This window comes from Cyphomyrmex costatus, unplaced genomic scaffold, assembly GCF_001594065.2.
Source record: "Cyphomyrmex costatus isolate MS0001 unplaced genomic scaffold, Ccosl1.0 scaffold199, whole genome shotgun sequence".
Classification (NCBI taxonomy): Eukaryota; Metazoa; Arthropoda; class Insecta; order Hymenoptera; family Formicidae; genus Cyphomyrmex; species Cyphomyrmex costatus.
In genome coordinates this window covers 1,202,888-1,227,618 of record NW_017276028.1, presented here as the reverse complement: position 1 = coordinate 1,227,618, position 24,731 = coordinate 1,202,888, and the positions used below count along the sequence as shown (strand labels likewise).

Here is a 24,731-nt window from a genome sequence, read left to right as displayed (position 1 = left end):
TTAACAATAACGTCACATTAATGTTAATTTCTTATTTAGCAATGTAAGTGTACGTACAATATGTGTTGTATTACATATATTGTGGAGTAGGAAATTATATTGTGTAAGGACTGAATGAATGTTATACTCTGTTAATGAATGTCATTTGTAATGTTACTTTGTAATGTTACTTTTAACGGATTGATTGTGTTAACAATTGTATTTTCAATTGTTATTCGATTTTTAACATTTTGTTTCAGCCTTTGCATGAATACAGAACAAGTGGCCACGCCGGAAGGGAGAGACGACGGACTCCTGGTCTCAGCAAAGCTCAACGGCGGATCAAAGCGTCTAGCACCCCAGCACTTTTGGATAGAAACCATGACAGGTACGCATTCATTATATATCTGAACTAAATCAGTATTATATTAAAATATGAATAGTCTATTTTATACCTTTTGGCTTTTGAAATGCCTTACAACTTATTTAATAATAGAAATGTATAAACTCTCTCCAGAACCGAATCGTTACAATCAAATCTACAAAGACAAAATATAAAAAACTAAACTATTTAATATACTACATAATTTTCATATTTCATTTTTTGTAATTGATTTTTTTTCTTTTCACATATTTTAAAATCAACTCGATTCATAAGTTATTAAGATTAATATGTATAACCACTTTAAGTACTATTTCTTCTTATCTTTATTTTATCTTTGTTCTATTTTGAACATATTTCCTTTTGTTTTTCTTATGTTTTCAATATATTATCTCACGAAATTTCTTTTATTAAAGAGTGACGAGAAGAATCTATAAACAAAAATAATATCTCACAGAATTCTTTTTCTCTGAAAACCTAAATATGAGCACGGATATCTTCTCTTATACAGGTGGTATCCTCTCGTATTTGTGGGTGGTATTTTCTTTTTTGAAAACCAAAGGCATTCTCAAAAATCTCGAGAATGTGTCTGACCACATGAAGGGTGGTCGCGACGAAGGTGGCGATAAAAACTTTTAAACTAGAAATATATAGAGAAACTTAAGGCAGTAAGACATAAGCAATAAGCGAATTGGCCAGTCATAATAGAGAATGTATTGGCAATAATCTTACGTTTCTTTATATCGTGACTGATCGATTTACTTACTGCTTATGTCTAATTACCTTACGTTTTTGTGTGTGATATAGGTTTCACTGCAAAATCATTTTCATGTTGCGATTGTCCCGCCGATACATGGTTTCCGCTTACTCCTGGTCTCCCTAAGTGCTTAATTTCCTGTCTACCCTTCGCGCTCATTTTATGATTCCGCTAAAATTGTAGCCACAAGTAAAATACTGTGTGGTAGAAACAACTTCCATTTGGGAAGCTGACTCTATATTACATAGACTGATATATGAAACACGTGATAACAACAAATGAAATTCTGTGTCCAAGCTGCGAATTTATTCCCGTAAAATCTCTGATAAGAATTAGATATGCGAAACGAGACAAACTTTGTTTGCGAAGAGAAAAATGGAAAACATTTGAAAAAAGATAAAATACTCGAGAAAGCGTGCTTGTGGAATGCCGAAGAGATTCTTAAAGGTCTTTCGAGATTATTGAATTGGCATATATATATAAAATGTTGTACGAATGAAAGATCGTTATTTATATTTCTGTCAAATATTTGACAGGAAGTAGTGAAATTCTATTTCGTACACGCGGAAAAAAAATCGATGACATCGTGTTGTTGTCGATAAAATACCGCTTTTTGAAATCGTTTATTGAATGACAGTTTCATCCATGATGCGGTAACGTCAAAGCTGCAATAGCAAAGTAAATGTAAATTGAAAAAAAAAAGAAGAAAAATCAAAAGAACCATGACAGAGGGACGTGTCAACAAAGTTAGAAATGTTGCGTACAAAGAACATCGACACAATGCCGGAAGTAGACAATTATAAGATGCAACATATTAAAACGTCGCTCGACATCTCTTTGGGATGAATTGAAAACCTAGGACGACGCGTCTTATGCAATTTCGTCGCGTCGATTGTTCGCTCGTGATGATTGCATTCCTTGTTATTTGCCGCTGCGGTAGCGAAGACCTCCCGTAAAAAGACGTCAAAGGAGGACGAAAAATGATCTGAAAGAAAAAAAAACGTCGAATCCCGCTGATAGGGGACAAAGGCGAGTCGCGTCAAAGGTCGCCCGTGATCCCACACAGTGCCGCGCTTTCCAAGCTTCTCTTTTGCAATTCACCAATCTCCGCGTCACATGAATGTGAGTGTTTTTATACATGCATATGTAATGTCTGTATATATTGCGTGGAAAGAGGGATATTTATCGAGGCGCGAGTAAGAACGTTATTTCGGACGACCTACCTGGGGTGCGTTGACTTTAGACGTCCAGATCCTACGTACACATATGTGATCAACGGAAGTTCTAATTACCGGGTTGTACAGAAAACGCCCTACTGCAGCTTTTTATCTCGTCTACGTCCTCTCTTAGCGAAGAGCTCTGTGCTGCAGGCTCTACTTGGCCGCTAAGAAGGGCTATCCGCTTTGATAAGGTGAACAGAGCTGAAAGAGATACTTCCTTGCCCTCCGTAATCTTCTGCATTCGTGCCGACATTGATTAACCCCGCGTTACTCCCGACATCGTAGTGTTACTTAGTGTAATATGTCTGAATTGCGTATAGGGGGATAAATAAAGCTATACTCCAGTTTATTTTAACGTTTTAATATTAATCGTTTAATACCTGTATATAAGGAACGAGAAAAACTTTATAAGCTAATTTAATTGTACAAATATGGAAAATTGATCGAATTTGAGAAGTTCAAAAAATTATTTTGAAATATTTTATAAAAAGGGGGATGAGAAAGAAAGAAAAAGAAAAAATATATATTATTATTTGTAATTTATTATTATCCTTCTCTCTCTTTCTCTTTCCTTGCTCTTCTCTCTTTTACATTACATTACAAAATTATTTTACAAAATTATTTTATAATTGATTGTTTTTCCTAAACAATTTCGATAACATCAGAAATAAAATAAAAACGTCAAAATATCAATGATATGCTTATTGTCGAATCGATTTTCCGATTTTTGTCGGACCTCACAGGTTAACGATCTATGCATATCAGTATAGACATCAAACGTTGCGTTCTCCGAATGTAGGCGTCCTACCGATTGAGAAAAGGATGAAATTAAGTAAGGCAGGTCCTCTGTCGCTATACGAATAAATGGTGCGCCTTTTGTAGTCACCGCTGAAAGAGAGAAGGAGAGAAAGAAAAATGAAGGGCTAAAAAAAGAAAAGTATATAAGGCGCAGGGCATGAAATGCTGCACATCCCTTCACCTTATACCTGATGCTATCCGATGCGATCGACCCTTCGAAATCTGTTCCTGGAAGAGTTCACGAGTACACAACTCACAAGCCGTGCGTGTATAGTACTCGTCCGCACGCACACGTCCGTATAGTATTTCTCGTTCGTGCTATGAAAGCTCTCAGTCGCCGGTGGAACGTCGTCCGCTGCACTTCCTGCTGCCGTCTTGTTCTCAGCTGCCAGATGCTTCTTCCTTCGAAAGTTCTCTCGTCGAGTGGCGGCACATCGGCACTTCTACGGATAAATTGCAAATGGTTTTTATTTTTAATCATTTTCGTCACGAGGACACTTTTCTTGTTCGGAGAAGAGATTTTCAATTTTATTAGTGTCACAATATTTTTTTCGTACTAATTTTCTTATATTATGTAGTAATTACGTTATTGAAAACAGTGGAATTTAGGAGTGTTTTGATTGCATTTATATCGACATGACTTTTGCAATAATGTGACACAATTTCGTGACGGTGAATGTGCAAAGGTGTGATCGAAGAGCGTAAGATGCGGCTTTGCGTGCGGGAGATCACTCTCGCAGACAAGAAGGATAAGGGATTGGCATATACGAAAGGAGAGCACTCGCTCGTGACAAATATCCTTTATGATGTGGTGCGTGATTCCGATTAAACTGATTCAGACGATTACATCCGTCTGTCGTAACACACTGAAACTCCTAAAAAGCTATATCCAGTTCTCTTGCTGAGACTCTACTCAAAAAAATGTTCAACCAAATGTGCTAAACTGAAGATGGAGATAACGTAATATAATAAAATTAAATTTGGCAAGCAATTTAATATTATTAATACTAACGAGCATCTTCAAAATATTGAAAACAAATAATCGGCGCGTAGTTTTCTAAGGAGAACGAGGCAATCAAAATAATGATTTAAAAAATGATTTAAAAATGACTTTATATTGACTTTTTTTTTACTGTCATCCTTTTTATTTTATCATCTAAGATCGAGATTTTTATCATGAGATCAAAAAGTGACTAAATTCGGTCAATATGACGTCAAATTAATATTATTTTGATTGTTTCGTTCTCCTTGGGAATGTTTGAAGTAAAACTTGTAAAACTCTCAAACAAAAATATTATTAGACATTCGTTTTAACTGGATATGGCCTTCTTTATTCATTTGTGGTGTATTATACACATTTTATTTCTATGCGTCGATTTATCCAGCAAATCACCGATTTTAACTTTAACAACAAATTCTTTAGTAAATCCGGTTTTTGTAAATGAACTTTCGTCATTAAGATTTAGAATTTGTGGAATATTTGGTAGGATAATTAATTAACGCGCGTAGTACTTTATTAATGCAATATTTTAATAGCAAACAATTGTGATTATACGCCTCCAACATTAATTTAAATAATTTACATAGAAAAATATCATTCTATTGCTATAAGAAAAGTAATTACTTAATTTACTTTCTTTCTTTAAAGTAACAGTTATTTTTTAATTTTTTGATAATAATCTTAAAATATTATTATGAATTTTAGAAAAACTTATATTAATATATAACTTATATATATATATATATATGTGTGTTAATATTATTTATTAAACTTTTATTATTAATATATATACTCAAAACAAAAATTTTTCGTTGAAGAATATGTACAAAAATAATATAAAATTTATCAGAGAAGCGACTTTATATAATAAGCAAATTAAATTTGTTTTAATTAATCATCTTAAAGTGTTATAAGATTTAGAATACATATATATTTCGAATAAATGTGATGCTTGTGATAAGCTTTTTTTATTATAGATTTGCAGATACATGAACTTTTGGAATATTTGGAAGAAATAATTATTATTTGCATACAGTATGTATTTTTCTTATCTTTATATAGTAATATAATATAATATAAAAATATTTTTCTCATGATTAACAATCGCAATGCGCGCACAGTTAATATCATTAAATATTTCCTCACGTCCTACCATGAACGTTCGCGCGGCCATGGTAATTTTAACGTTGCACATGGCGAGATGCTCTTATAACATAGGATATATTAAAAAGTAACTTGTAACTGTAACTTCGTTACAAGTAACGAGTTACTTCCATTCCCTGTTTATATTTATGTGTATTTAGCACGAGGACAAATAATTCATGCTGCACTTGTTAGCATGGTAGGGAACGGTCCGACGACGCATGGAAACAAAATTGCCACGCTGAATAATTTCACGAAATGCTAACGCAACTTTATTCGTGAAACGTTTGCGAAATATTTCGACCGGTTTCCTCTTTCGCGAACGTAGACGTGTTTCCGCTATTCAGTTTCAGATGATTATTTTGTTAACCGCGATCGCGCATGCACTCCTTACGCGTCTTCGGCCGAGCACGTTCGTGATTAATCAGTCTCGCGTCTTTTTCCGCGTCCTCCTCATATAGTGAACAGACGCTGAATAATGCGAGACGTGAGAAGTGGTTCGCGCGATTGTCTCTTGTCGATTTTCATCGGAGGTCATCGGTACAGTCGTAACATTTGAAAGAATAAAACGAGGGAGAAATTATTCTTGTGAGATTTAAAATAAAGACCATCCAATCCGCGAGATTAAATGATTCGGTTTAATGATGCAAAAATTTGTCGATCATTCCTTCTATCGTTCTCGATGCTTTTTTTTTGTAATCTTATGCCGTACGCGAGATGGAGAGATATTGACTTCAGCTTTATGTGACACGTTTAGAACTCGAACAGAGAGGAATTGAATCTGTATAATTTGTCGGATGCATTTTAGATCCGTTTTAACTCCGGACGCTCCGCATCTTGATCCATTATGCAAGAGATTCATCCTTTTTTGATTCCTGATGAGTCTCATAAGGATTAAAGCCAGTCGACAGAGATAGACGAGAACCGAAAGGAATTCAATAATTCCTAAAGCAATTCCTAATATGGAAGATCAGGAATTTCTTACCTTGGGAACTCCCTGAATTCTTGTCGGTTTCTTTCACTTTATGTAATTTCCTGTAAGGTGAATAAAGAGGAATATGAAATTTCTGTTTACAGTCGACAATGGTCGGACGAAGAGGACGAAGGAACAAGAACGGGCCATGTGACAACCGAACATCCCTTGGTCGAGGCTACGATCCCTCTGGTCAGTCATTCCAGGCTGCAAGAGCCGTCTTCCGTCCTGAATGTTACCAATGTGCCCACCGGCGGAAGTCAAAATGCTGCCCATCGCGCACAGAACCAGCAAGAGAGCGTGCTACAGAAATTCCGTAAGAGCTTCTCGCTGAGGTTCCACAAGAAGGGCAGTAAGGAGAGTAACGAGGAATGTCCCGTAGAAGACAATGATGGCACTGGGCCGTTGGACGAGGAGGAAGGCACAGAATCGCCTTCCGTAACCACCTCCGAGCAAAGCAGTCAAAGCCAACACAAAGACGACTCCAGCAGCGATCAGAAATTCCGGTTCGTATCGCGGCTCCTCACTCTCTTTCACCGAGTCCAATCTCAGACTTAGATCACAAAGATGTTGTTATTAGAATATTGATTGCGGTAGGTGTAAAAAATAATTCGTTCACGTTTTGTCATGAATTAGCTTTAGTAGCAAAATCCATATATTATTCGTGTATCACAAAAAGACAAGATATGCAAACGATTATGTTTACATCACTCTACTGATGAGGTTCTAATCTCTCGTTATAATTTCACTTTTTTAAATTTGGAGCATATCGCTCCCTTATTTCAACAGTGACATTAAAAACTAAAAAACGTGATTCTCAAATTATTGTGAATAAATTAAATAAGGATTACTCTATGAATTATCAAAAGTAAATTCTCAGAAAGTGGTTTTTTTAAAGCGAAAATAACAAAATAACATTAGATCGTGTTGAGAATTATTCTTTTTGCCACAATATTTAATTTAATAATTTTCTGTCAACTTTAAAAATAGTTTTTCCTTTTCTCAAAAAATTTAATTTTGGATTATGTCATTTTTGTAATAATTGTTTTTTAATATATTTCATGTTAAAGAAAAAAAAATTTTTTAAACTCAAAATATGTATATGATTAAGTCTAAAATCAATGTAGAGCCCAAATTTTCGCAATTATACAAGCATAAACTATCAAATCAATTAAGTTCAGTTACATGTTTGACACAGGGAGTGATAGTACGTATCGATCCTTTAATGACATTCATCTTGAGAGGAGAAGCTTAATTGCGACTTAAACGAACATGTTTAGGTTTGGTCCGCTCGTCTGGAGAAGCAGCAAGGAAAGAAAAAAGGGCAACAAGGCTGCTCGAAATGCCAAGTGCAACAGCGGAGACAGCGGTATTCAAATCGAGGTGAGAAAATGAAAGAGAGAAACGCGAAAGAGGAAGATTTTCTCTACGTTTCTCCAAAAGACAAGTTGCGAGTTCAAGAGATGTTCGAATGACGTCTGAAGGCGTTTGAAAGATTGGATCGATTTTTAGACGAAATAGGAGAATCCTTACACAGCTGAGAGACATCTTAATCTTTCAAACTTCCTCCAAACGTTTTTCGGACGATTTAGATAGTGTCCTCAGGGCGTTGCACGACTCAACAAAAAAGAGTTGGCACATGAAAGAAGTAAATATCGTAAACGTTTTGCACGAATGACGTAGATGGTATCTGGTGGAGCGTTGACTGGGGGCGGTGGCGGCGGAGTGATGGGGGGTGGTGACAGCTCTGAGTCCCACGATACGGACGATATTCCCGACGACATTGACAGCCCTCCGGCTCTTCGCAGGCGAGTTACCGATAAATTGCGGCCCCAGTCCGAGCTCATCAACCAGATACTGATTGACAAGTTCAAGGTAAATTTTTCATTCCTTTCTCTTATCGTTATATAGTTAACGCCTCTTATATCTTTATTTTAGAAAATATTTCAGCTTGCGCTAAACAGTATAATATATCGACACATTAGTTTCTTGCATCATAAAAATATGAGGGCGGAACAAAAGTTCGTAGCATTATTTTATTTGTATTATGTCTCATATTTTAGAAACAATTTGACAATTATACTATTCGAAAGAGCAAAATTTCAGCTTTAAAAAAATTTTTTTTTAAATGCGCAATAATTCAATAACAAAAAATTTTAGGAACGTGTTTTGTAGAAAAATATTTAAGTTTTCATGTTAGAAAATAAAAAATGATTGCAAGTTTTTTGGAGAGCACGTAACAGGTCTACAAAATGGGAAGAAAATTTCTCATTTTGTACAGCTAGTTTTTCTATATAGGTACATATAATAGAAGTTACCAAACTCACCGAAACTCAAAAAAGATTAAAAGACATAGTGACTTTTCGAAAGTAGAGATTTTAGACTTTAAAACCGTTTTTACAAGTTTTGTTCATTTTTAACGGAGTTATAGCTGCTTGAACTTTAAAGTTTTTAACGCTATGAACTTTTGTTCCGATCCAACAGTTGATGCAAATCGCGATAAATATTGTAATGGAGAATGTTCAATTAATTAAACATATCAAGTGCGGGATTTTTTACTTTATCACTCGTTTTTTTAGTAAAAATTAAAATGGTAGCGAATTAATAAATGGCTCTTTTTAAAAAGATATAATCGATTCCACATGTAAAAGTTTAAATATTTTTCACATCTGTTTTCCGAATTAATCTCTTGCGGGACAAGGACGTACACGATTAAACATTATTTTTATATAATCTCGCACATATACGATCCCGGGCGATTAATTTTTATACATTTCTTTTAGCTTTAAACAATGACTTATATTAGTTATTAATAGTAATATGATATTCATGGTGCTTATCGGTGTTATTGTCGTAACTGTTTCCTCGATAACCAGAATTAGTCATCTCTACGTACGATTTGACTATGTTTGCAGAGAGATTCACTTACACCATTTTACATTCATTTTTATATCGCAAGCGCCAGGATACCAAGAAAGGAAACGCGCGTCATTAGTCGATATGGAGCAACTCGTGCGGTCATTCAAGATTTAACTCACAGTGTAAAGAACTTGTTATGTTCGATTCTATTGTTGTCTGAATATATTTCGTGCACAAAATACAATTATTGTGTGTCTATTAATCATTCCGTACAAAAGTCCATACAAAAATTTTTTCGAAGAATAATGTTAACAAATGACTGAGAACGAAAGGTTGTGCCGTTTTGTATACATTTACGAACAACATTGTTCCTGATTTCGTGCGCAGGTATATCTTAGAACTATTGTACGTCTTTTTAATATTTTGGTAGATTTCGAATTAATTTTTTCTTAATAAATAATCGTTAATCTTGTGTGTATAAGCATAATTGGATAAAGAAAACAAAAGATTTTCCGTGGCAAACTTTAAAAAAATCAAATAAATAACAAAACAATTGATTTTATAATTAATAATTTTTTTTTTTATAAAATGATTTTAATATTTCTATTTTAATTATAAAGTATTAATAACGTCTTATTATATAGATATATATGTATATATATATATATATGTCACTTAAAATCATAGTAATATGGAATTTCTCACAGAAAGATATCTTATTTACTTTAAAGTTCTACCATCAATTACAACAGCCGTATCACAATAATTATTAATATATTCGACTTTTTTATATATCGACTATACCAAGATAATATTTATATTAGAAGGAAAGAAAAAGATCGATACAGTTCACACAAGATAATGTGATAATGTGAAGTGACAAGTTCCATCTATCATTATATTATATTTTTTACATTGATTTTTAATTAATCTTATTTTTATGATCATAACAATAATTAATTTATACTTTTTTTAGTTCACATAAAATTTACACGACACTGCATGACCTCGTTCTTTGATTATATTCATAGCTTGTATATTATTTGTACTTATATGCCATATATGCTAATTATATCTAAATTTTTAATTATATGTATTTACTAATTTTAATCAGCTGAACTATATTATTTTATACAATTGCGGCTGATGAAGACTGATCGAATTAAGTTGAAACTGGTTTCGTTATATTGGGCTAATTTTAAATTAACAATTAAAATGGTATAATTAATCAAACATCTTTTATATTTTTACATGTTTTAGCCTTCTTTTTTAATATATTACTATTTTACTTATTTTTTTCAGATTTTTAGAATAACAGACAGAACTTTATAAGTTAATATTTGAAGTTAAATTATATACGCATATATATATATATATATATATATATGTAATATAATGCAAAGTACTAGAAAATAAATAATAATTTCGATATTTTTGCTAAGGAAAAATTAATTTTGAATTAGCCAAAGTATTATTAAAAGCATATTAAAAATTTAAAAGTATTTTATGTACAGAGTGTATCGCATTATGCATGTACTATTATAATTTTTTTTCTCGAAAATAAATGAATAGTGGTTCAAAGTTAGAGAACAAATTTTTATTATCAATTTATCTATTCGAACCTCAATTTGAACTATATAACGGTAGTTTTGAAGAAACTACGAGAAGTAAATTAAATTTAGGTCAAGTCTGACATTTTACATAGGTATATAGATCGTAATATATTGTTGGATTTTAAAATTAAACAATTTTTACTTGAACTTTTTTTGAAGTTTACGAGGAAAATAAATAAATATGAATCCAGATATTAACAGAAATTCAAATTAAAATTTTAACCAAAGCTCAACGATAACGCCATAATTAAGTAATATCTATTCTTCGCAATATATTAAAATTAATTCCTTCGTTTACTGATGGTCAGATTAAAGGCCGAATCGTTTACTAATAATAAAAATTTCGTTTTAATATTCTACGAAATACATTATATTTTCACGAAATCTATCCAGCATCGTGGTATATGCTCTTTTTTAATTCCTTTGCTCAACACAAGAAATCAAATCTTACATGATGAATCAAATGATAATATTTATGTTTTTAGAAATAAAGTGGGAAGTAAGGAAACTGTAACAGATCCTTAAATTTTTAATTGAAACATAGGTGAATAAAATATCATTGGATAGGTCTATTAAAAAAAAATATTTTTAATAAAAAAAGTTTTAATACCTTTTACTCTTAACAAAAAATAATATTTTTATTAATGCTTTTGTTTCAATTAAAATAAAAATAGAACAAATATTTTTAAATTTTCACGATTACATATAGTTTGATCTTAAAAATGTAGTTATAATTTAAATTCCAGATAACTCAATCTAGATAAATGAATAACTCATAATCTATATTTCTTATTTTTCTCATAAATCTTAATATCAAAAAAGATGTTCAACAAGCGTTATTTGTTTTTAAAAGACCCAGTTAACGTTATCCAGTTACTCTACTTGATCTGTACTCCTATTTAAAATTTCAGACCTGACCCAGGTTTATTCTACTTTTAGTAATTTCCGGAAGACCGAAGTACCATCGTTAGATAGTTCGGATAAGTTTTAATAATAAAAATTCTTTCTCCAACTTACAAATTTATTTCAGAAAAAGAAATAATACAAGATAATCTAATATATCTTGTGTGTATAGATTAAATATAGTTATTTTTATATAAATGTAAAGATTACAAGATTCTTATAAAATTTGAAAGATTTTTATTATAAGTTTTATTATAAATCAAAATTAAAAAAAAAAAGAGAAGATGAGATTCATGTCTTTTGAATAAAAGCAACATAAAAGGAACTCTTATTGTATTTTAGTTACATTAAAATAAACATTTAATGAAGAAACGTATTAAATTTCTCGTTATTACCAACAAATTTAATACATTCATGATACGTAGACCTGTATTGTATGTAATTCACCGCGAATTGCAGAGAAAATAGGAAACTCGCACGTTTCATCTTGGAAGTGCAATAAATTAAGTGCGTTTAGCACGACACAAATTAATTGCAGTTCCTCACCAAAATCGCACGGCTGTTTCAGGCGGATCTGCAGAATCGTACGTCGCGGCATAATCATGTGCGTCGCACGAACAGCGACTTAGGAGGGCAGAGGTTGCTCCAATGGGACACCAGGTCCGGATATGTTCACAATTATCGCAGGATGCTGTCAACTCCGTCACCGATCAAGTCGAGACCGCCAAGGCTCAGCCCGAGGCACTCCTCCCATGATATCGTTACGCTCAGAAGGTGCGTTTAATTATCGTCTTTTGTATTCAAGTAACCCTTGTCGCGTACGCCTCATTAAATCATTGCCATTTGCGAATCATCGTCGACTCTTCGCGAAGGCTGGGGAAACCCAGGCAACCGTTGCGTTTGGATCCTTGAGCTGATAGAAAATACGATTGATTAGAGAAGTCTCACTTGACAATCTTCAACAAAAGAAAAATATATAAATATAAAGGACTTAAAAGAGGTATAAAACCATCGAAGCTATTCAAGCGATTTTCAGTAATGAGGAAAAGAGTTTGAATAAGGCCAAACCCTATTAAAAGCTTTAATGATCTTTCTTATTATTCTCGAAGCTACTTTCTTAATGTATTCTATCTAAAAGATTTTCTGAACAGACAATTATGATTGAGAGAGAAGTTTTCTTCTTATAATATCATCTTATAATGTCATTATCCTAGATTTTTTATTACAATTCCTTTAAATATCTCAAATTGGAGCATTTAAAAATATTTACGAGTATCTCGTTTTATGGATAAAATTGTCACATTTGATAGATACATATTTTAATTCATATATAAAATATATTATTTTTCTTAATATATTCTATCTAAAAGATTACAAGATTTTCTAAAATGGAAAGAAAGTTTCTTTTTGTAATATCATCTTACAATGTTATTATCTTACGCCTTTCTTTATGCGATTTAAAAAAAAAACAAGACCTCAAACCTTTAAAGTTTATGAGTTTAATGTTTAACGTACAAAATGCATAAAATTGTTATATTTGAAAGATTTAATTAAAAGATATGCTACTTTTTTAAATGTATTCTATCTAAAAACGTTACAAGATTTTTTTAAATAGAACTGTAATTGATAGAGGCTTTTTCTTCTGCATAATATTATCTTATTATAATGTTACTATTTTACACATCTTTTATTAGAATTTTTTCAAATATCAAATTAAAACTCTTTAAAATATTAGGTATTTTGTTTCACGCTCAAAGTTATTACATTCTATTTAACAAATGTATAATTAAGATATACATGCTATATTCGAGATCCAAGCAACGTTTCCTTGGGTTTCCAGAAAATCGAGGCGAGCATATAATCTTTCGCACTCTGCGAGTGTGAAAAAGCTAGCAGTGCCCCAAGGAGGCGTTAAAAAAAAAGATAAACATATAAAGTAAAAAGACATATCGCTTGTTAATTCCGCTCTTTTTAGCCGCACGGCCATATACCTACTGTAGCCTGACGCGCTCGCTCGCTCGCTGCTTTTTTATTTTCGAATCAATAACAATTCTATGACTTCCTCTCACAAACGCGACACTTATATTGCGATTCCCACATCTCGAAAATCAACAACCCCCGAAAAACAAGTGACAACTTGGGAAAACTGAAAATTCTTTGTTCTCGAACCTTTCCAGTAAATCGAGGGAGACCAGTGGTAGGTAGACGGGTATTATAACAAACCACCTTCTTTTAATCTTTCCTCCAGTAAAAAGTTGATCTGTGCCACGCGTAATATACGTATATATACATATGTATATATACATACCTCCTTGTCGTGTGTTGTACTCTATATATATTGTTTATACATATATACATATTATACCTACCTATACTGTAATCTGTTGCTGAATGTTGTACCGATATGCTTTTAATACCTATAAGTACACGCTTTTGTCGATCCCTTCGCTCGATACGCCGCACCTTAACGCGGTATAAAAATGAATCGATGTCGAATTAACGGTTTCTCTTTCTCTCGCGCTCTTTAGTAACGCGAAAGGGAGGAGTTCTCGGACAAATTTGAGGCGGTCGCTTAGCCAGCCACTGGGAATCAATCAGCTTTCGCCGTTAATGCGCGCTAAAACCGCAGGTAAGCATCGTCGTCGTACTTGACTTTTTTTAACTTAATAACTTAATATATAGACTTCGAGCTCTCTGACGTAGATCACGTTCCTCTTGTTTTGTCTACCGAGCACGCGCGTAGACTGTTCTCTTATCGCGTCTATAAAATACGAGACGGCACGTCTCTTCTTGAATCATCGAAAAGAGTTATTCATATCACTCGAGATATTATTTTCAAATCAATCGTAAATTGATCCCTCAACATTATACACAACATTATAAAAAAAAATGAGACGAAGAGAAGAACGCAAAAAAAAAAAAAAAATGGTACAGAAATCAAGATTCTCTTTTTAACGATGATTTTTATTAAATGACTATTCGAAAAGATATCCTCATGCGGTAATCGAAATTGTCGGAGGAATTCTGTCAGAACGCGTTTGCTGGGTGGACAGAGTTTACACGCCAGTAGAAAATCCTCGATGACATCTAGTGCACTGTATACCACAAAGATCACAAAGTTTCTCTCTAGACATCACCTCGAAGAGTATATTCAGCATGCATTGTTCGTAAAGATATATTGTTGAGACATTCACATCGTGTTGCCATCGAATGCACCCTCTTAATAAGGAGAGAGATAAGAGAGAAGGAAAGTTAATTGCGAGAGTAAGGAATGGGACGTCCCTGTGTAATCATGCTCAGTTTCATCCCTGTAAGAACGTGTGCTTCGTGTGGAAACGTTTCTGTTTTTGCGATAATAATAAGGAACCCGGTTTGCCGGAGAAGTAAAAGCTAGTAAAAGCATTTTCTTGCACGTTCGCGGCTTCTCCTTCCCGCGAGAGATGCGACTTCCCGAGGGTGCGATCAATTCGCACGTACGCGGTTAACTGAATACTTAAAGAGATATCTACTCTCTCCGGCGGGCTTGGTTACCTTCTCTCGAGTAATCTCATGAAAACTACTGTTTCATTCTTTTTCCGCTCACGCCGAGAGCTGCACAACGGACGGTTTTTGGCCCGGGGGCTGACGTACTTGTTGTCCTAATAACTTCCAGAGGGATTTCTTCGACGAGCGTAAACGGAGCGAAATCGTCGTTCACGTTATATAGGACGCTTTATAGGAATCGATTGTTTTGCTCGGACAAAACATTTATATTCAAGAATTTTAAATGAAAAGATATATCTTTAAAGAAATTAATTTTGTTTTTATTTTCTAATATTTTTAATATCCGCTCTATAATTTTGCCAAAAAGAAAATAATGGTGTATATATATTATCGATATAGCCGATTTCAGGATTGCCACAAGTCAGGGAAATCCTGGAAACGTTAGGGAATTAAAAAAATGCGTCAGGGAAGTCAGGAAAAGTCAGGGATTTAGCACTCTTATCAGGGAAAATAAAATAGCTGTCAATAAATTTATATTGCCTTGTGCTTCTATATGATTGTGGTTTGGACTACCTTTTTTTTTTAATTCATTTCCTGAAGAAAATGTGCATCTATGTTACATTGCTGGATAAACAGAATGTTTAACATTTTCCGTATTACGATAAAAATAAAAGAAACATTGCAAAATATGTATTATTCAAAGTTAGGGAAAATCTCAAAATTTTGTCAGTAAATCAAGGAAATGTCGGGAAATTTTACGATTAAAAATTTGTGGCAACCCTGGATTTGCATTTTTAACTTTTCAACTACGTTTTGTTTAAAATTTGAATCAACATTTGGGCGAATACCTGTTTAAGGGTACGTGTGTGCCCGTATTCTTTTTTTATCTGTATTACAACGAAAAATTCTATTCCTAAAAAAAAGTAGGCGCGAGATTACCCGGTGGCAACGTGCTATCGGAGGACGAGCAGGATGGAAGAGCCGGAACATCAGAAGACGATGAGATGATGTCTGATTCCGAATCCTCGATCGCTTCCTTGACGGATAAGAAGAAATCATTCGAGCAAACGATGGATGAGGAGATTGTCATGTTGGCCGAGGCTGTTTGGGACCATGTGGCCATGGAGTCGGAGGAGTTAGCTTTTCGCGCTGGGGATGTCATCGATGTTCTCGATACTCTGGACAGGGATTGGTGGTGGGGTAGCTGCAGGGGAGAGTACGGATGGTTTCCAGCCGCTTTTGTCAGGGTAAATATCCTTAAATAAATCCATACGATTTTTTTATTAGTAATACAATGAAGATAAAACGACGACTTTTAGTGAAGCGCATTGTTTCATCTTATTTTCATTGTATTTTAGCAACGTGAGTCTGAATTGTTATATTTAGTCTATAATAATAATAAATATTGTTTATATACATAAAACATTTAATATGATATAATAATTTATTTATCTACACAATGATTATATTAATAATATAATAATTTTAAACGAATTTCGCACGCCATTTTTTATCTCTAGAATTATCGCGAGTAATAATATCACAATTTATTTATTTTTATTTATTTGTAATTATTTTAGTTATCGAATTTTTAGTTACGTGATTAAATTAAATTGAACACGTATATATGTATAATATTAGGTGTACAAATTAGTTCGGTCCGTTTTTTGTGTTCAAAAATGCATTTATTTCAAAATAAAATGAATGAATAGATTAATTAAAGTATTGCCCATCGCTGGCTACTACTTTTTCCCATCTCGAAAAAATGACTCGTCTTCGGAGGCGATCATCTTTTGGAAAACGGACCGAACCAATTGGTGCCAATAAATCAACTCAGTTAAAATAAATATGTTTGCAGTTACGCGTGAGCCAAGAGGACACGGTGGAGGATTGTCTGGCTGCAATGGCTTCAGGAGGGTCCTCGGGTACTCAGCTTAGAAGACGGACAAGCGTCTCCCTACTCTCGAACGAGCAAGTGAGGACCAGCGTGGTCCGCGAGCTTGTCCAGACCGAGCGCGATTTCGTCAAGGTTCTGCGCGACGTGGCTGAGGGTTACATCGCGGAATGCCGTAGGCGCACGGACATGTTTACCGAGGAGCAGATCGAGACGATCTTTATCAACCTCGAAGAGCTTCTGGACTTTCAGTCCGAATTCCTGAAGGACCTCGAGGATCGCATCGACTGGAACGCGCCGTACAAAAGCTGTGTTGGTGAATGCTTCCTCAATCATGTTAGTATTGTCAGATTTATATTTATATTGAATTTCCTTTTTTGTTGATATTCCATTTATACGAATAATTAATTAATCGATACGTCTCTAAGTGCGTTCATTATCCTAACTTTTTTGAAAGTTGTGGTAAGACGTTGGAAAGAACTCTATTTATTATATACATCTTTAGATAAAGTAAGAGAAAAAGAAGATATTATCGATTCTTTCAGAGGGCGGGTTTTCGCATGTATTCCGAATACTGCAACAGCCACTCAATGGCCACGGTGACGCTGCAGGAGCTTTATCAGCACAATCGTTATAGCAAATTTTTTGAGGCTTGTCGATTGATGAGAGGTCTCATAGAAATCCCCTTGGACGGATATTTATTGACTCCAATTCAACGAATATGTAAATATCCCCTTCAATTGGCGGAGCTGTTGAAATATACGAAGACCGATCATCCGGATTATCACAAGATCCAGGAGGCCTTAGAAGCGATGAGAGACGTCGCTGTATTGATCAACGAGAGAAAGAGGCGGATGGAAAGTTTGGAAAAATTAGCCGCATGGCAATTGCGCGTAGAAGGTTGGGAGGTATGTCACTTTTCGTAGTTGCAAATAAAACTGTCTTCGAAGTACTGATTTTACTTGAATAATGCAAGGTTTATTTAAAACGATCGTTGCGAAATATGTTTAATATATCGATAACAATCTCGGTCGCAGGGTGAGGATCTTATAGAAGTTTCGTCACAATTAATTTATCAAGGTGAGGCGATGAGAGTGAAGACCGGCATGTGGACGAACAATATTACGTTATTCCTTTTCGATCATCAGCTGGTCTATTGCAAGAAAGATATTCTCAAGCGTAATACTTACGTCTACAAAGGTCGTATCTATCTCGACACTAGTGAGGTCATTGATGTGCCTGATGGAAAAGGTAATGCTATTAATAGCATTTATCGATAATTTAAATTGTTATTTCATTTACAATAAGATTTTATATAATAATCTTCTTTAATTTTCATTTTGTGTATTGTAATAGTCATCATAGCGAGACATCCTATACAGATTCTATTTTAATTATTTAATAATTAAAATAGAATCTGTAGAATATACGACGTATAACTAACCATGACTTATAATGAAGATATATCAAGTTAATAATCAATTTTCTTCGTAGATCTTCAATCGGGGGTAACAGTGAGACATTGCCTGAAGGTGTACAGCTGCGTTCGAGACAAATGGCTGCTTTTCTGTTGCCGTACAGCGGAAGAGAAACGGCGGTGGCTAGCGGCGATGGCTGAGGAACGAAGACTAGTGGCTCAGGATAGAAGCGACGGATTGGAGTTTCCAGCAGCAGCTAGACAACTCGCCAGGCTTGCCGCCAACAGACAGCAGAACAGACCACCGATTAAACCTCGCAGTAAATATTTACCACTGTGACATCGATAATCAAATTAATAAAATTAGAATTTATTCGAATTTGTTCTACAATTTTATTTTCGAAGATTTAGTTTGATTTATTCGATATCGATTTTTTTATCTTGTATTAATTTAATGATGTTACAGATAAGACGTATAAAAGGGAATCGGCGTATGAGATGCCCACGACAATGGTCGGTGGTCAGGGCACCACCAATTCGTTAGGACGGAAAGTCGGAACTTGGTTCATGTTTGGTAGCAGTAAGAAAAGCGCGCGGCTTCAACCGTCCTGAGACAGGCCTACCTTCGTACCGTATATTGACCTGTAAGCTGCAGCCAATGACGCTGCATCGTCCTATTGAAATCCTGGCGTTACACACATCTCGATATTGGTTGCTTCGAAACTTGGAAACTTTTGCGGGTAGGCACTCGAGAACATCTTTGTCAATTGATATTATTCCAATCAGGGTAATATTGCTCATTTTGCAACCGGTCAAATTGTGAAAATTCTTTGTGGATCGATGAACGAACCACTGATCGCTAGGACTAAGGATGAACAGCGCCTCGTCATATGTACGGCACGGAGGTGTTAATTCATAAGTGAATTTTGTCCTACGAAGTATATACCTCGAATCTTCTTCTAAGGCAGGGAAAATAATCGCTATCAATTGATCTTGATCATTGTTCGTGGAGAGGAAAATAGAAGAACCTTCCAATGATTTTTCATTTACTGCCTCTCACGAAAACAGACGTTTGTTTTTATCAAATGTCATCGTCCAATGTAGATACTTGCAGACAAAAGTCGCTCATTATGCCTAACCAGGATTTTGTGAGTCTTTGAATCGGTGCTCCTCTAATTCTTAAGTCTTAAAACAATGTTCGATTATCTTCGACATTACGACGGTGCTCAGTCTGGGAAGCATTGTCCAAAGAAGAAAAATATTTGTTACAAACTGAAAAAGATGTATAATCGATCTTGTAGATATTTGACGTTAAAAACTACATTAATAGTAGCGGACATGAGGGTAGATTAGAAAAGTAAAGAGACATTTAGAGAAGTAGATAGTAAATATATAACATAAAGTCAATAGCGGGCTTATGAAGTACTAAAGAGAAAGTACTAGTCATTCTTCATCGCGAATTCTTGATAAATGCCGATGAAAACATGATATACATATATAATGTATTTGTTACACGCGCAATCGCTTTTTGGGTCGTAAAGCTGGAATGGTACGTCACACGGCTGTATTTTTTATGATAATCGAAAGACTGACGACCGAGATGCTTCCTTGGGAGGAAAGCTAGAGGTTGTAATCTTGAGAGAGAAATGCGTCGGGATTGATCAGGAAATATTTAAATTGAATTAAACGAGCTTCGCCGTCGTCTAGATTATTTTGAGAATAATTTTGTCGACCAATTTTTATGTACACCGAGAATTAATCGTTTGTAATAACACGATCTGCACAAGCGTTAGCAAGTGCAATCACAAAATTCATAATGATTGATTTTGCGAGACAAATTCTGATCAGCGATTCCGCATAACACTTTTCTCTCAACGAAAATGTAAATGTATTTTGTAGAAAAAATCTCCAGCGAGCTATACAAGGTAACTCTTACTGCCTAATTAATGTTCGTTATTTCGCATCGTAATGATAATATTTGTAGTAGTTTGTACGAAATTGTGAACGGCGAAAAGACAAGGAAAGAACGAGAAGATAAAACGTGAGAGCAAAGGAGAAAAAATAAAATTTATGTTTTCGCGGAACAACGTAGTAGCAGTATTACTCATACAGATGCAAAAAGTGATTAGTCAAGATATGTAAATACTTGCATATCACGCCTCCTTATTCAACTGCGATACAAAGCGCAAGGCTTTTAAAAGAAAAAAAAATGAAAGAAAGAAAGAGGAAAAAGGAGATGATCGAGAGAATCTCTCTCAATTTTTTCTACTCTTGTATGAAAGACACATAACTTAGCAACGAGAAAATATCTGTCAGCCAGCAGAACCTCCCTGTTAATTGTGCATATTATCTATGCGATCCCTTGACAAAATGTTCGATCTTTTAGCAACTTAATCACGGATTCTGAAAGTTTCCAACACTGCCAATAAGTTTAAAGAAATACGTCTTCGTTCATTAGAATTGTTTGATCCGGTCTTTAATAGAGAAAGAAACCGGTGCATTTTCGATTTTCTCTCTACATACACACGGGGGACAAACGCGATTATTCTGTCGTTTTGATATTTGTGTCTAAAGGGATGTAATACACGTATGGGCGAGGCGATATTTACGTTTTGTATAACACAGAAAAGTATATTTTTACTTATTTCCCGACAGCGTAATTTACTATATACGACGAGGACAATATAATGATAAAAGAATGGATCAAGATTCCTACTGTACAGAGAGATCATTAGCCTGTTGATGTTTAGACTTAGGAGAGACGCAATTTGTTGCTGGACCCAACTCATTTCAGAGTTATTTTTATAGAAGAAATGACTCATTAGTTCAAATGTGATTTTTTAAATAAGTATCGCTATTATATATGAACGCTTTAATGGCCAACATAAGTATAAGAGGCGCAACTTGTTAAAAATAAGTAGCAGAAAGATCCCAAGCAACACGGAGGTCTAAAAAACATCCTTCAGAGGAACGTCTTCTAAATAAATTTTACAGGCATCTTTTGACGACACTTGTGTTGTCTACGGGATATGATATTGTGTAATGCACAAGTAAGCACAACTTTTCACAAACAATTCACAAAACTGTACTTGCACTGTCACGACGAAGAAGTAATCGAAATCCGTGAACATTTCGTATCTTGCACTTACGAGCTCTCATGTATTGACAGATGAATTACATATCTAACGCTATCTCGACATTGATTAATTTATATCTCGGAGAATACTCCCTCCCTCTTTTTTTTTCAGAAAATGTTATTCTTTCAAAAATTATCATACAAACAAAATCTGCACAAAACTTGAGAAAAACGCTTCAAAGCAATAAGTATTAAACTAAGTGTTATTATTATATTATAATTTAAACAGTTATGTATACATAACATGTTTAAAAACACGTTTATATTTTCTCTGAGATTTGATATTGATAACCGTGTGCGTACACTCTGACGATGAAGCAGATAATTTTTTCATTTTTTTTCCATATAGCGAGCTCACGCTACACTAACGATGCAAGAAGAAAAGCACAGATAACGCATGATATCGCTGTTTTCTGTAAATATATAGACGTATTTTGTAAGTGTAAATACTGTAGACCTACTCTCTTGTTAGAAGAAATAACTTCACGTTTTGTAGTAATTAAGTGAAACTTACTGTTTAAGCAATATATCTGACGTTCATATAGTTGATTACTGATTAAACGGTGATATCATTTTGTATATTTGTATATTTCTTTAATTTATAATCATCTTGACGATGACTCGTCATTGCGAAATTAATTGTTCGCTAACTATTGTTTACAATATGTACAATAGAATGTTATACAATGATTGTCATTGTTTTCCAAATATAAGTACAATATACATATGTGTGTATGGCGGGTTATATATATATATATATATATATATATATATATATACATATATATACACACACACACACACCATTTACATACATATGTATATTACATACAAAGTGTATTAAAATTTGCAACTCAAAATATTATAGCAAAAAGTTTTTGAAAAATTAAGATTTGGTACTTGTAAATTTTTATTTTAACTTTTTATGATCACCATGGGTCAAAATGGCCAGAGCACAATGAAATCATTTCAAGAATATTAGACTAAAATAAAAATTTAGAAATGTTATAAAGTTTTATAGATTTTCAAGTAAAAATAACTAATTTTCTAAATTAACATGTTCACAATTTTTCCAAAACTTCCTTGTTATAGTATTTTCGCTAGAATCGTGAATTTTAGAACACACTGTATACACATATGTTGAGTTACAAATATGTAAATAAACATTTTATAACTATTATACTTGTTCATGTGAGTTGTTATTCCATCTTGTCATGTTCATTTATATCAACAACACAAAATATAAATAAGAAAGTCATTTTAATCCTTATAAAGATCTAAGTACCGAGTATAGTCACATCTCCCTGTTTTGAAATTTGGTCTTTTAATTGTGAATTTTCATCTGTTAGTTCAATTATAACTTGTCGCAGTTTCTCAACTTCTTCCATTAATTGTATATTTTCGTCCAAGCTAAGGGATAATTTATTCGGAGTATCTTTTAAATCCATAATGTATTCATAAGCTCGTGCTAGAATACCCCCTTTGCTCTATAAATTAATATTATAATTAACAAATAATATAAAAAAGTTATACATTATAATATAAAATAGAAAAATTATTAAAACATGAATATAGATATAATCCTTAACTGAGATCGTAAAGAAACCATTGATCTTAGAAAAATTTTTATTACATCTTTTTAATGTTTAAACTCTCATTTATTTATTTTTAATCAAAACTAATAATAAAAATTAAAAATTAGCATTGATCACATTTAAAGTATGTTAATAGACTTTGGCAGACATCGAAAAATTTGATAAGAATCCAACCGACTTTCAACAATAGGGGGCTTATTGTGGACCTTGTGACGAAGTGAAAATTACAAAAGTGATTGAGAATTTACTAGAATATTTATAATTTCATTGGTTAATACGTAGTAAATTTGCTCATTTTTGTAATTTTCACTTTCGTCACAAGAACTGTAATAAGCCTCCAGTTAAGGATTAAGAATTTACAATATAAGGACAACAGTCAAGAACAAATAAAAATTAAAGATGATAAATAAAGTAATAATAAATAATTTTTCATCTTTTTAGCCATTGTCCTTATACTGATTTACTAACAAACTTTTCATTTATTTTATAAGAATTTACAAATGTCTTACTAGTGTTTCTAAATTCGGTTTTGCGTCTTCTTCATCCAAACACTGCTCGCAATCCGTTAAGAGTTTTGCTAACTTCGAAATCCAACTGCTAATTTTATCCCTTCTACGTCTTTCAACTTCATTATGTGTTACCCTTCGTCTTTCATCCCTCTAAATATAATTATCTTTCTAAACAAAAAATAACGATAATGTAAAATGTATCGGTAATATTGAATGACTTACCTTCTTTACAGTGGTTACAATATTCTGTGATCCTTCTATATGCAGTTTAGCTACACTAGGTACAACTGCTTTAGTGGACTCTGATGTTACAACGTCATTACTATTACTGAGTACATATAATTGTCCATTCAATGGCGAAGTCAAAACTTGAACAGTATTATTCACAGAAGTGGCTATCGAAACTTCATTATCCTCTCTATCGTTATCGTTATTGCTGATCTGCATAACTTTATACGCCACTGTATTGTTACGTCCGTTTATCGCATACAAGTGGTACTGTACGTTATCCTCATGTTGTTCATCAACGTCGCAATCCACTATCTCAGCTTCTTCCAAAACCACATCAACAGTTTCCCCTCCTATTACATTCTCATTTGCACTACACATGCATGGTTTCGTTATTAAGAGAAAAATACATATATTTAAAATATTAGTAATAAACACAAAATTGTACTTCCTAAACTATTCATACCTTTCGTCAATAGTATCAAAATTGGTCTCCATTTTGATACGCAGCAATACTTTTACGATCATCAATTTGGTACATAAATAATAATGCTTTGAAGTATTTGTAATTATACTGACGAAGTGATAAGTATCATTATAAACCGGTATTCTCACATTAGTTTACACATGGAATGCTAAAGATGAAGCATTGCGCATGATAGAGTGGGGACGGGTAAATTTCGTCCAATCAGACATCAATGAGATACAGTCAACACCAGTCAACACATGATGATACAAATGTACAAATACTTCAAAGTGCTTTTTGATTGACCAATTTGTAAAATTCTTTCTTCTGATTCATCCATCAAACGCTTCACAAAGCAAGACTTTAAAGACTGTCT

The 24,731-nt window shown here is 33.6% G+C and overlaps 2 protein-coding genes across 2 annotated transcripts in view; one reads left to right on the top strand and one right to left on the bottom strand.

Moving 5' to 3' along the window:
• Positions 1-21,713, top strand: part of RhoGEF3 (Rho guanine nucleotide exchange factor 3) — a 103,948-nt gene extending 82,235 nt beyond the window's left edge. Inside the window, exons 12-23 of the mRNA XM_018538798.1 lie at positions 240-367; positions 6,357-6,758; positions 7,533-7,635; positions 7,936-8,127; positions 12,196-12,401; positions 14,156-14,256; positions 16,038-16,357; positions 16,969-17,340; positions 17,550-17,912; positions 18,042-18,255; positions 18,499-18,741; positions 18,888-21,713. Of these exons, the coding sequence (XP_018394300.1) occupies positions 240-367; positions 6,357-6,758; positions 7,533-7,635; positions 7,936-8,127; positions 12,196-12,401; positions 14,156-14,256; positions 16,038-16,357; positions 16,969-17,340; positions 17,550-17,912; positions 18,042-18,255; positions 18,499-18,741; positions 18,888-19,033 (2,790 nt within the window). The 3' untranslated portion in view covers positions 19,034-21,713. The remainder of the gene's footprint in view (positions 1-239; positions 368-6,356; positions 6,759-7,532; positions 7,636-7,935; positions 8,128-12,195; positions 12,402-14,155; positions 14,257-16,037; positions 16,358-16,968; positions 17,341-17,549; positions 17,913-18,041; positions 18,256-18,498; positions 18,742-18,887) is intronic.
• A 1,034-nt stretch (positions 21,714-22,747) lies between these two features.
• Positions 22,748-24,534, bottom strand: LOC108773100 (upstream stimulatory factor 2). The gene is made up of 4 exons (XM_018538821.1): positions 24,356-24,534; positions 23,884-24,262; positions 23,662-23,811; positions 22,748-23,044 (listed from the first exon to the last, which is right to left on the bottom strand). Exons 1-4 carry the CDS (start codon positions 24,415-24,417, stop codon positions 22,835-22,837), a joined length of 801 nt encoding a protein of 266 aa, XP_018394323.1. The 5' UTR covers positions 24,418-24,534; the 3' UTR covers positions 22,748-22,834.
• Positions 24,535-24,731: the final 197 nt, after the last annotated feature.

Bases quoted from the DNA above. Each gene is read 5' to 3' on its own strand.
- LOC108773100 (XM_018538821.1), bottom strand. From the start codon at position 24,417: ATGATCGTAAAAGTATTGCTGCGTATCAAAATGGAGACCAATTTTGAT. The intron at 23,812-23,883 runs GTAAGTCATTCA...AATTATATTTAG, and splicing joins TTGTAACCACTGTAAAGAAG to AGGGATGAAAGACGAAGGGT. The intron at 23,045-23,661 runs GTAAGACATTTG...ATTAATTTATAG, and splicing joins AACCGAATTTAGAAACACTA to AGCAAAGGGGGTATTCTAGC.